We start from the raw sequence: 18,184 nt of genomic DNA, 5'->3' as shown, positions 1-18,184 counted from the left end.
TTGATTATGATTTCACTTTTTTAACTTTAGTTAGTGTGTAATGTTGCTGTTGGAGCATTAACAACATCTGCAAAGTTATGACGCTCAAAGTTCAATGTAAAGCGTTTTAAAGAAATCGCTGTTTAAGGACTACAAAAAAGGCTGGAATGGACTACAATGAGTTTCTTCCTGGATTTGTGACATCACTAACCCCGATGTAATGAATCACAACACACTGGGCCAGCTACCCAATCTGAGCCCATTGCTTATTTCTGAGGAAGGGGCTTCATAGAACCAGGAACTAAACAGACCGTTTTGACGAGAACAGAAACAGCGGAGTAAAATTGTAATATATGAAAATGTTTTTTTTTTTTTTTTTTGCTATAAACTTTATTTTTATACTCGTTATACTTTGCAGAAAACCAATACTTTCTGGAAGGAAGTTTAGATGCTTTAATATGTGGTAACAGCTCTGATGCTGGGTAAGTTTGTTTATGTTCAGTAATTAAAAATACTTGTCATTTAATATAGGCTATGTATAATATCAGGTGCTTTCAGTTATTTCCAATAGCTAGGTGAGTGAAATACACCATAAAAGCAACACAGATTTATGTGAATTAAAATTAAGATTAATGAGATTTGTTGTCTCATGTAATAAAAGGAGGTGCCCAGAAGGTTACACATGTATGAAGGCTGGACGAAACCCAAACTATGGCAACACCAGCTATGACAACTTTGGCTGGGCATTTCTCTCCCTCTTCAGAATCATGACTCAGGACTATTGGGAGAATCTCTTTCAGTTGGTCCGTTAACTAGTAATTTTTATGTCTGTTTATCTGTTGGAATAGTATATGCAAATTAAATTCCATTTCCATCTTGTTTAGACCCTTCGTGCTGCTGGGAAGACCTACATGATCTTCTTTGTGGTGGTCATCTTCCTGGGCTCTTTCTACCTGATCAATCTGATCTTGGCTGTGGTTGCGATGGCATATGACGAGCAGAATGAAGCCACCTTGGCGGAAGCTCATCAGAAAGAAGAGGAGTTTCAAAGATTACTTGAGCAACTCAGGAACCAAGAGCAAGAGGTCAGGTGACTACCATATGATTTCACTTTAAAATACAGTTAAATTATTTAAAGAGTTTGAAGACTATAGTGTTACCTCAGATTCACAATGTAATGCATATCACAACCCCAAAGCATTTATTATTCATTGATTTACATTGATGCAAGTTACAATGGTATGTTGATATGTAGTTGTTTATTTAAATCACAAATTACAGGCAGGCAGAAAAGCATCTTTGGCCAGCCAGACAACACAAAGTCGAGGGTCAAACAGGACAGGTTCCCTGCAAAGTCTTGGTGGTGATAATGTAATAGATGACTGCAACGGCCGAATAGTGCCTCGCCTTGTCGTCAACAGAGCCTCCTTTAACAAAGAGGTGATATAACTTTGACAACAGGAGTATTTTAACATATTATTAGTGTCAGAGGTGTGAAGTATTTGAGTAATAGTACTTCACTACTATACTTAATTATTGTTTAGGGAATCTGTAGTTTTATTCAGTTACATTTACAAGGTAAAAATCATACTTTTCTATTTCGTATAAATTTTACAAAGACCTAAAAGTACAAAATGCATACAGTATGTTGTGTGACTCAGTTATTTAAAAAAAAAAATTGTAATTTTATTTATCCTAATGTTACAAGGGCGAGTAAATTATGACAGAATCTGAATTTTTGAATGAACTATCCCTTTCAGACACAGACTTTTAACTATTACATTTTTATGATAAAAATCACTACAGATGGATGAACTTGAGTCAAGAGTGAACACGGTTCATGATTAGTCTTTATTATTAGTCTAAAAATCACTATATTCAAATGTTAAATCACTGTAAAATCATCTGCTGAAAATACTCAGGTAACAGGTTTCAGAATATTAATTTTTTTTTTTTTTGAAAATAGAGTTTTAGTACATTTTGACAGGTTTCTTTACACAGTTTTGAATTTTTCAACCTTTTAATAATTGAGTACAATGGTAACACTTTATTTTAGGGACCAATTCTCACTATTAAGTAGTTGCCTATTAGCATGCATGTTACTAGCATATTGGCTGTTTTATTAGTACTTACAAAGCACATATCAATGCCTTATTCTGCATGACCATATCTTAGATCCCTTAATCCTAACCGATACCTAAAATTAACAACTACCATAAATTAGGAGTTTATTGAGGCAAAAGTCATAGTTAATAGTTAGTTAATAGTGAGAATTGGTCCCCAAACTAAAGTTTGACCAGTACGATTAAATGTGGATACTTTTTTACTTTCACTTTTTGGGGTAGGTATTTAGAGTTTCAATTGAGTAAAATTTTTTTGACATACAGTAACATAGAAAATAGAGTTTAGTAGTAGACATACTTTAACATAAGTGCAATTTCTCAGTACTTTTTACACCTCTGATTAGTGTATTAGTTATACACATCCAGTCAAAAGTTTTAACTTGACAGAATGTATGTTTCTCATTATCTAATGAGCTTTTGATGCATACATGCATGCACAGACTAGAAGTATTTGTTCAGATTCATTATGAGCTCATTGTAATAACTGAATAGTAAATAAGTCTCTTTTCTGGTCATTTAGTAATTGAAATCTTTGCAAAGTTTAAAAAGCTTTTACCATGTTTTGTCATTATGATGACATCTGCACTGTTTCATTTATCCTCCAGTTATCAGCTGAAGAGGACCACAAGTCCATGAGCTCCAAACACAGCATGCAGTACCTGGATGAGCCCAAACTCTCAAAGAGAACAGCTAGTGCTATCAGTGTGGTCACTGCAACTATGGAGGGTACTAGCTGGAAGAAAGTCCTCGAGGGCTTATTAACTGCAAATTAAAAGGATGTTCATTTGGATACCTTATTAAGTAGCTTTGCCACTAAGGAGCATGTCTAAAAAACTTGAGTTTTTCCATTTATTGTGCTTCTCCAGATGTTCCAGAATATCAGGACCAAAATTGTTTGGCATACAAAAGTAAACAAAAATATGCTTAAAATCAGACATCAATTATTAATATTGCCATGAACTACACAGGCCCAACAGTAAATGCATTTATAGCCATGACATGATCAAAGACATGCTGAATACCCACAACTATTTGTTGTCAAGTCCTAGTAGTGGGGATGTAAATGCAGTGGGATTAGACAGGCAGTTTGTATGTCCCTGAAGTTTTATTTAAAGTGCAATTTCCTAGATTATTGAACCATGGTCTTACAGAACAGCCTGAGAGTGTCTGTTGTCCTGGAGATAGAGATTTATCCTAAGCAAAGGTCAGGTACATTGTGTGTGGAGAAAAACCTGTTAACTTCATCTGAGTGGTGCTAATCTTTGGGCTATTTCAGAGCCATGGGTTGACTTTAGACAGACAGAACTTGTTGCTGTCACTCTGCCGGTGTTCATTCACTGCTCACTGTAAACGAAAACTGTCCAGATATTGTTTTCCATCTCTCTTTGTCTCCCTAGATTTGGAAGATGCTCAGAGGCCTTGTCCCCCTGGCTGGTATAAGTTTGCTGATATTTTCTTTAAATGGGACTGCTGCACTCCCTGGATCATATTTAAGGAGTGGGTTCATTTTGTAGTGATGGACCCATTTGTGGATCTAGGTATCACCATCTGTATTGTGCTCAACACACTTTTCATGGCCATGGAGCACTACCCCATGAGTCCGGATTTCGAACATGTTCTCTTAGTGGGCAACTTGGTTAGTGTTACATCAATTCTTATGGTTTATTGTCAAATAACTGTCAAAATATGAATCTTGAGTATTTACCCAGTTTAAAATGTATAGCATAGCAAGTTGTGTCTTGAAAAAATATGGTTGTGTCCAGGGCCGTCCTTAGCTGACGCGGGTCCCGCGTTGCACCCCCCTAAGGACGGCTCTGGTTGTGTCGTGTGAGCCATGCTGGTTAACCAACAAAAAAAAAAGAAAATCAGGGAGATCGGCACCAAACCAGCATAAATCAGAATGGAACCTCAAATCAATATGAAGCTTAACAAAATAACAAGCACTGTGTAAACAGCAACTGTAATACATTGCATAAGTGCATTTTGGTAACACTTTACAATAAGGTTCCATTTGTTAACATTAATATGAAAATACTTCTAAAGCATGTATTAATCCTAGTTAATGTTAATTTCAACATTCACTAATACATTAGAAAATCAAAAGTTTTCTGTTAATAGTTTTTCATTGACCTGAGCTAACATGAACTAACGTTAAATTAACTAATGCTAACAAAGATTTATTAATACTGTATCAAATGAAAACTCTATTGCTCGTTGTTATTTCATGTTAGCTAATGCATTAACTGTAACAAGTGGCCTTATTGCAAAGTATTACTGTTTTTTCTCTTTCTGGGCTTGCGTTAGAAAGCATATCCTTGCACAGCTCTACACAAAAGCGTTCTTATTTAAAAAAAAAAAAAGTCATTTAAGTACATTAGCATCAGGAAAAAGTAACTGTAACTTTAAATAACAGCAAAGCATGATTAACAGGTTTTAACTGGCCTGCCATTAATTCAGGTTATTAGTAGCCTTAAACTGACTATCTCACATCACATTAAATCTTATTCTTCAAGGTATTTACAGGAATCTTCACAGCTGAAATGGTGTTCAAGCTCATAGCTATGGACCCCTATTACTACTTCCAGGTGGGCTGGAACATTTTTGACAGCATCATTGTAACCCTCAGCCTGGTAGAGTTGGGACTGGCCAATGTTCAGGGATTGTCCGTTCTCAGGTCCTTCCGTTTGGTAAGTCTGAATCTCAACCCCTCAATCTGTTTCATTGTTTTATGGTTTGCGTGATTTATATTCTCTGTAAAATGCATGAATTTAAGAAATGAAAATGGTATGTGGTTTAATTTTGTATGCTATTGTGTCACTCACGGTATGTGTGTGTTTGTGCCCATCTCTGACGGATGTGCTGGAAGTAGCTACGTGTCTTCAAACTGGCTAAATCTTGGCCAACCCTTAACATGCTGATCAAGATCATTGGCAACTCAGTAGGTGCCCTGGGGAACCTAACACTTGTCCTGGCCATCATCGTCTTCATCTTCGCCGTGGTGGGCATGCAGCTTTTTGGCAAGAGCTACAAGGAATGCGTTTGTAAGATCTCTCAGGACTGCGAGCTGCCCCGCTGGCACATGAACGACTTCTTCCACTCTTTCCTCATTGTCTTTCGGATCTTGTGTGGAGAGTGGATCGAGACCATGTGGGACTGCATGGAGGTGGCGGGAGCGAGCATGTGCTTGATAGTCTTCATGATGGTCATGGTTATTGGAAACCTTGTGGTAAGTGAAGCTGATATTGTAGTAACACAATAAGAGTCAAACATTATGGGAGAAAAACACTCAACTTTGCTGATTTGGTGAATTTGTATGTGATGTCGTGTTTTCCGGTACAAATATCTCAATATTCTTAAATCGAGTACATTGTACTGTAAAACAAGACAAAAATACTGGGGAAGAAAATCTTTTTTTTTTTGCAGTACGCTGCATGAGCAAGAACTTCTAAAGCTTTTAGTGCAGCGCAGCTCTATGTTACTATTTTCTTTCACACTCAAAGGGAGCGCTATTATCATTAGACAGCTGCTGTCACTGCTAAGCTGTTAATCTTTATAACTGTTACCCTGAAGCTGTACTGATCTGAAGATTTAGCATAGCAACCAAGCCAAACCCAAAGGATTTTCAGCACAGCTGATGGCAGGCTGACTGTTGCTGACATTCAGGTGGCACAGCAGTTAGCGTCTGATTTCTCTGAGTAACCAGGTGTTAATTAGACATAACATTTAAACTTTCATATTCAAGGCACCCTATAGTGCTGGACTTCAATAAATATCACAAACAACTAAGCAGTGTTATTTTAGTAGCATTGATATACTATTAGAGTTTTTGTTAATATTTTGAATTAGATTTTATTTTAATTTTGTTTTCATGTTTGTTTTGTTTTTTCTATTTTTTATTAGTTTTAGTTGATTTTGTTTTAGTTTTATTATTACTTAAAATAAAAAAATAAACAAGTTTTTATATTGTATTTTATTTCAGTTAACATTTATTTTATTTCAAGTAACAAAAATGGTTTTAATTTTAGTTAACCCTGCAACTAAGAACATTGCAATGTGAAATAAATGATTAAATATGATCTGATTTCAGCAGCATTATTATTAAGAATTAGTGTTTCCATATAGGAAGCTGTCATTGTTGTTTTTAAGTGAAAACTAGCATGCTCACTTCACGTGTTGATACAGATCAAGGAGATGCAGCTGTGCACATAATTACCATACTGGAACTGCTGACTGAATACACTTCCTCTCAGGTTATACATAGTGAGAAAAGGAAATGGCCTATCTTAGCGAGCTAACAAAAGCATCATTACTCAACATGGCCCATGGCTAACATACATTTTCACACGCACACATACATATTCTTCATATGGTTACACTCTCCTGCACTTCGTACATCGTATGACTGGAGCCAGCAAACAGTGGTTTTGATCTTGGCTGTGTGCTGAGATGCAGCTCAAGTGAGTGTCTTGGCACACAAGAAACAAACACGGACAGCTGAGAAACACAGCAGCAGGAGCTGAAGATTCATGTGCCAGCTCCTCACCTATACTTTATACAGTAACTAATGAGCCGTGACCCAAAACAATGATAAATGCAAATAATAAAATGCAACTGACCATACATTACCATTCAGTAGTTTGGAGTTTAAATGTTTTTTAAAAGAAGTCTCTTTTGCTCACCAAGGCTGCATTTATTTGATCAAAAATACTGTAAAAATAGTAATACTGTGAAATATCACTATTTAAAGTAACAGTTTTCTATTTGAATATATTTTTTAAAGCTGAATTTTCAGCATCATTACTCCAGTCTTCAGTGTCACATGATCCTTTAGAAATCCTTCTAATATGCTGATTTGCTGCTCAAGAAACATTTTTCATTATTGAAAACAGTTGTGCTGCTTAATATTTTTGTGGAAACCATGATTTTTCAGGATTCTTTGATGAATAGAAAGTTCTAAAATACAGCATTAATTTGAAATAGAAATCATTTGTAACATTATAAATATCATTGTCAATTGTTCTTGTCAAATGTGTCAAACTGTACCATATTTTGGCAAAAATCAATCTGTCATTTGGAAAGATCCAGTCAAAAAGTCAGGTCCTACTTTATATTAAGTGGCCCTAATACCTGTGTACTTGCATAGTAACTAGATGTGTACGTAGTATGTAACCACAGTGTAAGTACACATTGGTACATAGTATCTACAGCTGTAATATTTCTGTAACTACACACATGTAACAACCCTCTGAATGGTTTGTGTAAGTACAAATGTGTAACAGGACATATATAACTACATTTTGTAACAACAATATGTATAAGAGTAATTGGAACAATTTGATCCAGGGGGTGGGGAGTTGGATCTCAAGTTGGTGGATTTGGTGCACCACTGTAATACCAGTGTACTTACATGGTAACTCCTCAGGAACTGTCCACAATATAAAGTGTAACATTCTGGACACCAACCACAATTTATATGCAAAGCCTAACTTACTGGCCGCTGCTGTGTAACATCAGAGTAATTACATGGTAAATCCATAGGAATTGTTTACTTAATATAAAGTGTAACACTTTCTTTACCAAAAAGTGCTGCTAATCCTGTTACACATTTGTACTTTCATTACCAAAAAGAGTGGTTACCAATGTCCTGTTACACATTTGTATTTACACATACCATTCAGTGGGTTGTTACATGTGTGTAGTTACACAAACATTACAGCTGTAGATACTATGTACCAATGTGTACTTACACTGTGGTTACATACTATGTACACATCTAGTTACTATGTTAGTACACAGGTATTAGGGCCACTTAATATAAAGTGGGATCAAAAGTCAAATAAACCAAAAATGTGTGTACATAATTATAAATTAATTATAAATAATTCCAATGTTAAATGGTTAAATTTGAGGATTTTTTTCTTTCTTGTTTTCTTTTTTTTAACATTTGCATGTTATTTGCATGTTAAAATGGTTTACTAAGCCTAACCAGAGGGTCCTGAAGCAAAACCAGCAGAATAATTCCTCGTGATGGAGAGCAATGAAATCATATACAGTACGTAGAGCATCAGTATTGACATGAGTTGCATCTGCACTCTTAAGTTTAGTGGGCTGGATGAAAAAAAAAAAGTAGGCTAGAGGAGTGTAAGATGGGAAACCAAATATCAGAGGCCTCATTTGGCATTGAGCTCTGATGTGCAATGTGAAAATCACACTGTTGTGTTTCTCAGGAAGCTTGATGTATCTCATACATTAGGCTGATATGTTGTCAAATGGTCTGGGCATTTTGCACTAGGTTGTGACTGAGTGCCAAATAATGTGTGCTTTGATTTGCAGGGCTATTATTATAGTATCATGACTCTGTTACGATTAATATAGCATTGAGAAACTTGACTAAGGAGGATTAATTGGCAATGATGTATTTTTGTTTTGGCCATGAGCTTTAAATACCCCCGCATACCCTGATTCAATTAATATCCCCAGTGTCAAAGATATATTTAAGTACTGAATTGCTGGAAAAAGTAATATTACAAAATTTATTGTACCATATTGTGATGTGAGCAAAAATTGATGAAGTTGAAATGACCTGACTTCATTCTCATGAAATGATGTCCTACAACTTTCTCCATGGAATTATGTAATTTTAGCTACATAAAATTGTGCCTGGTCTCTTTTCTATATTTCTCAGTCTGTGCCCAAGTGTGAGATAAATGAGGCCAGCCATGGCTGCTGTAACTATGTGCTATGTCTAGTGTGCATCAACCCTAAAGATAGCATCCCTGCCCCAGGCTTCCAGACGACATAATATTTATTGAAACTTCATTACGACAGGACCTAAACCTGTTCCTGGCTGTGTATAACTTGGGAACCAATTATTTGTGAAACTAGCTTTTATTACTGAATCTTGAATGATGTTATCTAATATTATGTTCACTTATATCACTATATAACACTGAAATTTTGCACCAAGCTGAATATGTGTATTCAGTGTAGCAGAATTTTTAGTAGTATGTCACTACACAGCAAAAAAAAAAAAAAATTCTAAACATGTATTGGTAACACTTAATACGTTCCCATTAGTTGACGTTAACTAACAATGAGCAATTCATTTGTTACAGTATTAATTAACCTTTGTAAATGTTAGTTAATAAAAATTAAAACCCTTCATTGTTAGTTCATGTTAGCGGTATTTAATATTTATATTTACCGGTACAACTTTTGATTTTAGTAATGTATTAGTAAATGTTAACATTAACATTAAATAAGATTAATACATGCTTTAAAGGGATAGTTCACCCAAAAATGAAAATTACCCCATGATTTACTCACCCTCAAGCCAGGTGTATATGACTTAAGGCTTTCAGACAAATACAGTCTGAGTTATAATAAAAAAATGTCCTTGCTCTTCCAAGCTTTATAATGGCAGTGAATGGCTGTTGAGTTTCAGTAGTTCAATAAAGTGCATCCATCCGTCATAAAAAGTACTCCACGTGGCTCCAGGGGGTTAATAAAGGCCTCCTGAAGCGAATCAATGCATTAGTGTAAGAAAAATATCCATATTTAAAACTTTATAAACCGTAATCTCTAGAAAATCATTTTTTTCAGTGTGGGACAACTGTTTTCATACAACGGTCATTTTTCCAGAGCTTCATCACTGTTTTAAATGTAACACATTTAACACAGCTTTGCAGCTAAAAGAGCTGTAAATACAATCTCATATCTCATAAATGATCTTCTCTTTGTTATGTTGCATTGGAAAATCTGAATCTTTGTAGTGAATTTGTTTTTTCAGTAAATGAGTCGCCTAATTTAGTTACTGCTTAGCATTTAGGTCTTCTTTTTTAAATAAATATTCATTTAAATATTTAATTGGTCTCTTTTTTAAAAGAGTAGCTTAAATTATAGGTAACTTGTAGCATGGCAAGTGTGTACACGTTTACCACTTGAGCTACAGGAATGCCTTATATGTGTTCAACCTGCCAACCTCATTCTGACCTGTACTTCTCAGGTATTGAACCTGTTCCTGGCCCTGCTGCTCAGCTCCTTCAGCGGGGATAACCTGTCTGGAGGTGATGATGATGGTGAGATGAACAACCTTCAGATTGCCATTGGTCGCATCACCAGGGGTGTGGATTGGCTCAAAGCCCTCATCGTCAGTATGTTGCGAAAGATTCTAGGAAAGAAACCTCCTGACAATAATGAGGGAGGAGGGGAAGGAGACATAGAACTGTATGCTATAAACCACCTGGATGAGGGGAAAATGGCAGATGGCTTGACCAACTGTTTGCCTCCAACACTGACTGTACCTATTGCTCGTTGTGAGTCTGATGTTGAAGAGGATGAGGACTCAGATGAATCTTCTGATGAGGAGGATGGAAAGGTAAAACAACAACCTATCCGCTCTCTCTGCCTACCTCATTATCTAGAATAATGTGTACAGTTGTGTACCATTACCCATGTATTCTATGGTGAGAAAACTACTATTAGTTATGCTAGATAAACCTTTTAAAATCAAACTAAAATTAGTAAAGTAAAAAAATAAATAAATAATAATAATACTTTTTATTTTTTTCGTTTTAAACACATTAAATGTCTTTATTTCCCCCTTAAAATTGTGATTTTGGCCTGTCCCACCCTAGTGTTAAATAAAGTAATACATCATCATTTTGACATTATCTGTTCAGTTCTTTTCTAATTCATTGTAGCAAATCTAATTGAAATAACAAAACATTCATAAAATTGTGACACCAGATTATAAATGTAACACATTTAAACATAATTAAGTAAATCATTTTATTTAATTTTTATGATTTTTTTACACAAATCTACTGCATTCATCAGGCTCAATCATTCAACCCTCAGCAAATTTATTATAAAAGAATGTATTTAAAAAAATGTTAATAATTCATGGGAAATATATGTATATAAGTAATTAGTAAATATACCCTATTACCCAGTGTTTTATGTATTTAAAATTTTTATCATATAAAAAGTATTATATATATATATATATATATATATAAATTTAATTCAATGATTTTTGTTTAATGTTTATTGCTAGAAATTAAATTATCACAAGTGCCAACACTTCAAACTCTTTTGTCTCAAAATATCAGGAAACATTACTTTAATACTCTGCATTGTTCCCCTCACATTTGTTTTTCCTTCTCTCTCATTTCTTTACATCTCTTGCTGCACAGGCCACTCTTAATGATGAAGACTCTTCAGTTTGTAGCACAGTGGACTACCGGCCTCCAGAACCTGAGCCTGAGCCCGAAGAGGAAGAAGAACCAGAGCCTGAAGAGCCAGAGTCCTGTTTCACAGAAGGTGAGCATTCATTTTCCTTCATTATGAATGTTAACGCTCATGGCATCACTTCAAGGCCAGAAAAATCTATTTTTCTCTCTTTTTACTTAGGTTGTGTTAAGCGATTTACATGTAGATAAACCTTTAAAATCAAACTAAAATTAGTAAAGTAAAAAAATAAATAAATAATAATAATACTTTTTATTTTTTTCGTTTTAAACACATTAAATGTCTTTATTTCCCCCTTAAAATTGTGATTTTGGCCTGTCCCACCCTAGTGTTAAATAAAGTAATACATCATCATTTTGACATTATCTGTTCAGTTCTTTTCTAATTCATTGTAGCAAATCTAATTGAAATAACAAAACATTCATAAAATTGTGACACCAGATTATAAATGTAACACATTTAAACATAATTAAGTAAATCATTTTATTTAATTTTTATGATTTTTTTACACAAATCTACTGCATTCATCAGGCTCAATCATTCAACCCTCAGCAAATTTATTATAAAAGAATGTATTTAAAAAAATGTTAATAATTCATGGGAAATATATGTATATAAGTAATTAGTAAATATACCCTATTACCCAGTGTTTTATGTATTTAAAATTTTTATAATATAAAAAGTATTATATATATGTTCCCCTCACATTTGTTTTTCCTTCTCTCTCATTTCTTTACATCTCTTGCTGCACAGGCCACTCTTAATGATGAAGACTCTTCAGTTTGTAGCACAGTGGACTACCGGCCTCCAGAACCTGAGCCTGAGCCCGAAGAGGAAGAAGAACCAGAGCCTGAAGAGCCAGAGTCCTGTTTCACAGAAGGTGAGCATTCATTTTCCTTCATTATGAATGTTAACGCTCATGGCATCACTTCAAGGCCAGAAAAATCTATTTTTCTCTCTTTTTACTTAGGTTGTGTTAAGCGATTTACATGTTTGAATGTAGACATCACAGAAGGATGGGGGAAAAAGTGGTGGAACCTTCGAAGAACATGCTTCACCATCGTTGAGCATGACTACTTTGAGACGTTCATCATCTTTATGATCCTCCTTAGCAGTGGAGCACTGGTGTGTCTGTCAATACTGAGCCAATGCTTAGTAAACTCTGCACTCTAGTTACGTTATTACATGTGTGCAATATTAAATCTGCTGTTTTTTTATTTCATTGTACTGAAATAGGAACATATAAATCCATTCATGTTTAATGCATTGATTTTTTTTTATTCTGTCAGGCTTTTGAGGATATCAACATTGAGCGCCGCAGAGTGATCAAGACTATCCTGGAGTATGCTGATAAAGTCTTTACATACATTTTCATAGTGGAGATGTTACTGAAGTGGGTGGCATATGGTTTCAAAACCTACTTCACTAATGCATGGTGCTGGCTGGACTTCTTCATTGTGGATGTGAGTTTACTTTTTTGACTTTTGCCAAAGCTTTACCCTTATAAGCAAATACAAAGACAAGTCTGTGTGTATTGATTTTTTCACCTGCTATTTTATTCAAGGTGTCGCTAGTCAGTTTAACAGCCAATTTAATGGGATATTCTGAGCTGGGACCAATCAAATCTCTTAGAACACTCAGGGCTCTTCGACCCCTTCGAGCTCTGTCAAGATTTGAGGGAATGAGGGTAAGGAATGACTCTGTCTTCGTTTATGTATTTGTGAGTGATTTTTCGATTGGAATAAAGATCAGAAGTTGACCTTGATTAACCTTTAATTGGATTTTGATATATTATGTGATAGTGTTGATTTTTGATGTTTAATTTTTCTAATGGCATATGTTGGTAATTCCATTTTCCACTTTTTTAAGGAATATTTGTTTGGACTTGCTTACACAACAAGTTAGCAAGCAGTCAATAAAAGGTTTGGTTGGATGATAATGATAGCAGTATTGGGAATTTGTCACAAAAAATATCCACATATATACCAAATGATTGGCAATATGATTCAAAGTAGAATTTTTTTTTAATTTTCACAGTTTAAGCAGGAAAGGGGAAGTTAGAAACTCATATTTAGTATTTTAACACTTCTAAAGATTAGGGAAAAAAATAATTAAAAAGTGTTTTGAAAAGTTAAGAGCTATAACAATAAGTCCTTATTTTTGTTAGAAGCATATTTTCTTTATTCATCCTGAAGGACAGAATATTTTACCTCATTTAAGTATCAGCTTCACACTGTACGTTTTTAACATTTCTGAGTGAAATGTCTTTAAATTAAGTTAAGTGAAAATAAATATTTGCACAAATATCGATTACTCATTTGTCTCTAATTCATGATTGTGTTTATGTCCCATACAGGTGGTAGTGAATGCACTGGTTGGTGCCATTCCCTCTATTTTTAATGTGCTGCTGGTGTGTCTGATATTCTGGCTCATCTTCAGCATAATGGGAGTCAATCTGTTTGCTGGAAAGTTCTACCACTGCGTCAACACCACTACGGAGGAACGCATCCCGATGGATGTGGTCAACAACATGAGTGACTGTATGGCACTGATGTACACCAATGAGGCGCGCTGGGTCAATGTGAAGGTCAACTATGACAACGTGGGAACCGGCTACCTCTCTCTACTTCAAATTGTACGTTTCTCATGACTTGTAGAGTTCGGTATATTACATATGGTACACACGCAACCATAAACAGTCATATCATGATGAATTTTGCTTGATCTTTCGAAGGAAACAAAGATTAAGCAAATTCAGAACTCAAAAGAATAAAGTGAGCATTTATTGAATCTAAGCTAAAAAATATGTATAAAAAAAAAAAAAAAAAGAAGAGAGAAATTCAGTGCAGACACTGAAGCATATAAGCATACAGACAGGCAGTGAATGTATTTTCATGTCCTTTCCTTTTTATGCATCAGAGGACACAGAGGTAATTCAGTACAAATGCATAATCAATAAATGGGTTTTACACGACACACTGATATTCAGAAAGTACTTCTCTCCACACAGGCCACATTTAAAGGCTGGATGGATATCATGTATGCTGCAGTGGATTCTAGAGAGGTATGTGAATGACAATCTTTCCACCTGTTCAACTGGTACCATGCAATTCTATATGTTGAATGAAGACATCTAATGTCGTATATGCACACGTTGCGAGTTCACAATTAATAGTCAGCACAACTTTCTGTTATGTTGTCCTCGCTGATTGTATACAAAGACGAACAGTGCAATGTGGTGTCAAATTCATGAACAAATTTCTCAAACAAATTTGAATAGTCGATAAAAATTCCTCCATCATATACTCATCTTCATGTCTTTCCAAACCTCAGTAAAATCTAATTTTGTTGGTTCTCATATCCAAACATCATGAGATCAAAGTTGTGCCATTGATTTGAGTTCTGTAGTGGAGGTAAAGATTAATAAAATGAATAATGACTTGCCTGTTCAACAGCTTATTTTAATAACAATCAGTTCTTAAAGGGGACATCGGATGAAATTTTCACGTTTTTAGCTTTTTTTGCAATTAGTTTGGTTTCTGGCATGTCTGCCAGCTCAGAAAAGCTGAAAAGAAAACACGCAGCCAGTTATGCGTCTGAAACTGTGTCATCACGCGAGCTGTTTCAATTTGCAGCCGGGTTCTATGTAGATAGCTAGCTAGCTATTTGAATAAGACCACCTCCGAGCCATATACGGAGTCCAAGGCAGCAATTCACACATCTTGTGTCGACACGCCCCATGGAAGAGAGGGGTGAGGTGAGCGGTAGCTCATTATCATTTAAAGAGACATGCTTCGAAACGAGTCGCTGTGAACAGAGCTGATTTTGTTAAAAAAAAAAGGGCAAAAAAAGGTGTTGTTTTACACGACCATTGAGGAATCTTAACCAAATTATGTTTCAGACATTTCATGAAGACCCTAAAGAATCATACCAACTTGTGGAAAATGGGCATCCGATGTCCCCTTTAAATGTGCCCTTATTATGCCATTTCGAATATAGCCTTTCATGCAGTGTGTAATGTAGCTGTATGTGAATGTAAACAATCTGCAAAGTTGTAAAGCCGAAGGTGCACGGTAAATATAGTCATTATCTCCCAAAAGAAAGAATCGACTCTGAACAGCCTAAACGAGACGTCAGTAATTTGAATCCCACTTCTGTGACAGCTACACATAACACACTTGCATAATGCCCGCCTATGTTCTACAACTTGACCCGCCCTCAAACTCAAACACTGTAGCTTGTTCATGCCGAGAATCATCCTATGCTGTGAAAGTAAATTTGTTTTATTTTCACTTCCGAAAGATTAGGCTGCAAAGAATCAGTGGTTAATTTTTTTTTCACTGTACCACAGCAGTACAACCCCAAACTTTTTTTTGTCATTTTCCCGTCATTTTACTGACGACTGCTTCTCTAATCTTGGCGAGTTCAACACGGGATTTACAAAACGCTTGCTCTTGAAAGAAGGCTCAGTACCCAGTTTATTTGGATCAGCTGGCTCCACTAAATCATAACCTGTAAGTATGATAAATAATAGATGTTTATATTTTCTATCGAGCATTCAAAATACGCAACTATGGCAATGGGCGATCGTTTACGACGTGCAGTAAAGAGGGGTTTAGAGGGACTGAATCTTATAACTGCTTTGAACTAATTTAGGATCGTTGGAAAATTAGGTGATATAAAATGCAAATTTTGAGTTTTTTTACCTTGCATGCATGTAAACCTATTGTAGGAGACTCCCAAAACAATATTAGGGGCCTTAAAATGGCATAATAGGGACACTTTAAATAATCTGACTTATTTCTGTTTAGAATTTAAAAACTTACTTAGTGTAACTTACTTTTATTGTGGCATTCATTGATTATTTTCTGTTAGGTGGAAGAGCAGCCATCATATGAGATCAACCTTTACATGTACCTATATTTTGTTATTTTCATCATTTTTGGCTCCTTTTTCACTCTCAACCTCTTCATTGGTGTCATCATTGACAACTTCAATCAGCAAAAGTCCAAGATAAGCATATCTTTTTTAACTAAACAAATTATTTTAATTTGTGCTGTACATTTGGATCATTCTTTACCAGAAAGAATAATTAATATTTGTTTCTTCTGCACTTTGGAGGGAAAGACATTTTCATGACAGAGGAACAAAAAAAGTACTACAATGCCATGAAGAAGTTGGGTTCCAAAAAAACTGTGAAACCCATCCCTCGGCCATCAGTATGAACCATTTGACATACATTGATTCTTCCATTGCTTTTTTTTTTACCATAACATCTAATTGACTGTCAACAAATGTTTTATTGGAATATCAGCATTAGATCTCTTGAGTTTTTAAAAAACTAATCCACTACATTGTTCTCCTAACAGAATGAGATCCAGGGTGTGGTGTTTGACTTCATAACAAAACAGTTCTTTGACATCTTTATCATGGTGCTTATCTGCCTCAATATGGTGACCATGATGATAGAGACAGATGACCAGAGTGCTGAGAAAGAAGATATCCTGTATCAGATCAATTTGGTCTTCATCGTAGTCTTCACAGGAGAATGCGTACTTAAGATGTTTGCCCTCAGACATTACTTTTTCACTATTGGCTGGAACGTCTTTGATTTTGTTGTGGTCATCCTTTCTGTAGCAGGTAAGTGTAGAATAACATTTCTGCAAAATTATATTATGTTTCTCCTTCAAAGTGAAATGTCCAGTGAATGATGCTAAGAGCGTGTTCAATTTTATCCAAAAATAAATGTGAATCTGGAAATGATTTATTACGTTGGTTGTTATGCGTTTTGCTGCAGTTCTGAAATGAAATGTCCAGTGCGTGGCGCTAAAATGTTTAATGCTCTATCGTGTTTGAAAATAATACCACGTACAACAAAACCTAACTTACTCTAAACCTAACCGATAGTGTTAGCAAAAGCAAATGTGAGATAAAAATGCATTTGCTGAAGAAACCATGCAATTTTATCTTGCTTCTAAGTCTTTGAGCTCTTTTATTGTGACTTGAGTGCAATGCTACCAGGTGCGCTACCTGTTAGCAAGTTTACTACATCAGAAAAGCCATTCATATGAAGCTGGTTATGTGATGCAGACATCAAAATGTATTAGTTTACAAATCATACACTGTGGTAAAAGAGTTTTAGGGTCATAACATAGTATTGTGCAAAGAACCATGTGAAAATAAGTCTTACAGGGGTGGTTCACTGGGTTTTTCTAGGCTTGATTGTGTTTATGGGGTGCAGTCTAACATGTGTTAATGCTTCGTTTTTTTAAAAAACACTTTATTTTTCACATAATTTACCTTTATTCCACACCTCTCTGTCCCTTCTCTGAGAAACGGGCTGATCATTTCCTTCTTTTATGAAGCCCCTCCCTCAGAAATAGGCGATGGGCTCTGATTGGTTAGCTAGCCCAGTGTGTTGTGATTGGCTAAACCGCCTCTAGTGCGCATCTAAAAACGTCCCGCCCCTCACCTCAGCGGCATGTGCTCCGGTTGTATTGTAAACAACAGTGTCGTTAATATCGCTTATCAGTTTGAGCCCGATTAAGAAGCAGAGGATATTATTGAAGAGAATCGTGCAGAACCTGTGCAAGCACGGCTTTTAATGGTAGGCCTATGTTTTTTGCTTGTTGTTGTCTCATACTTTTAGATACGCTGTTATTTGTAAATGCTACTGCTTATGTTAGATTTTAATATAGGGTTTTATCTTGATTAAAGCTTTAATACAGTACGGCAACTGCACCATGTTTAACGCTTCTCATAGCTATGTGAAAATAAGTGTATAATTGTAACAGTCCATTGCTGGAGCTTAGAGTAATATGAGAAAGAGA

General features: G+C 35.4%; 1 protein-coding gene across 1 annotated transcript in view; it reads left to right on the top strand.

The window, feature by feature from the left end:
* LOC107708946 (sodium channel protein type 4 subunit alpha A-like) overlaps positions 1-18,184 on the top strand; it is a 49,676-nt gene that overhangs the window by 24,964 nt on the left and 6,528 nt on the right. Inside the window, exons 8-25 of the mRNA XM_016513319.1 lie at positions 398-461; positions 641-782; positions 864-1,064; positions 1,261-1,419; positions 2,708-2,828; positions 3,500-3,738; positions 4,616-4,789; positions 4,972-5,328; positions 10,108-10,479; positions 11,300-11,426; positions 12,325-12,479; positions 12,644-12,817; positions 12,919-13,041; positions 13,711-13,989; positions 14,365-14,418; positions 16,230-16,367; positions 16,469-16,573; positions 16,724-16,994. Of these exons, the coding sequence (XP_016368805.1) occupies positions 398-461; positions 641-782; positions 864-1,064; positions 1,261-1,419; positions 2,708-2,828; positions 3,500-3,738; positions 4,616-4,789; positions 4,972-5,328; positions 10,108-10,479; positions 11,300-11,426; positions 12,325-12,479; positions 12,644-12,817; positions 12,919-13,041; positions 13,711-13,989; positions 14,365-14,418; positions 16,230-16,367; positions 16,469-16,573; positions 16,724-16,994 (3,255 nt within the window). The remainder of the gene's footprint in view (positions 1-397; positions 462-640; positions 783-863; positions 1,065-1,260; positions 1,420-2,707; positions 2,829-3,499; positions 3,739-4,615; positions 4,790-4,971; positions 5,329-10,107; positions 10,480-11,299; positions 11,427-12,324; positions 12,480-12,643; positions 12,818-12,918; positions 13,042-13,710; positions 13,990-14,364; positions 14,419-16,229; positions 16,368-16,468; positions 16,574-16,723; positions 16,995-18,184) is intronic.

This window comes from Sinocyclocheilus rhinocerous, unplaced genomic scaffold, assembly GCF_001515625.1.
Source record: "Sinocyclocheilus rhinocerous isolate Xijiao unplaced genomic scaffold, SAMN03320098_v1.1 scaffold24, whole genome shotgun sequence".
Taxonomy (NCBI): domain Eukaryota; kingdom Metazoa; phylum Chordata; class Actinopteri; order Cypriniformes; family Cyprinidae; genus Sinocyclocheilus; species Sinocyclocheilus rhinocerous.
Note: the sequence above shows the minus strand (reverse complement) of the source record. Positions and strands in the feature narration are given on the sequence as shown.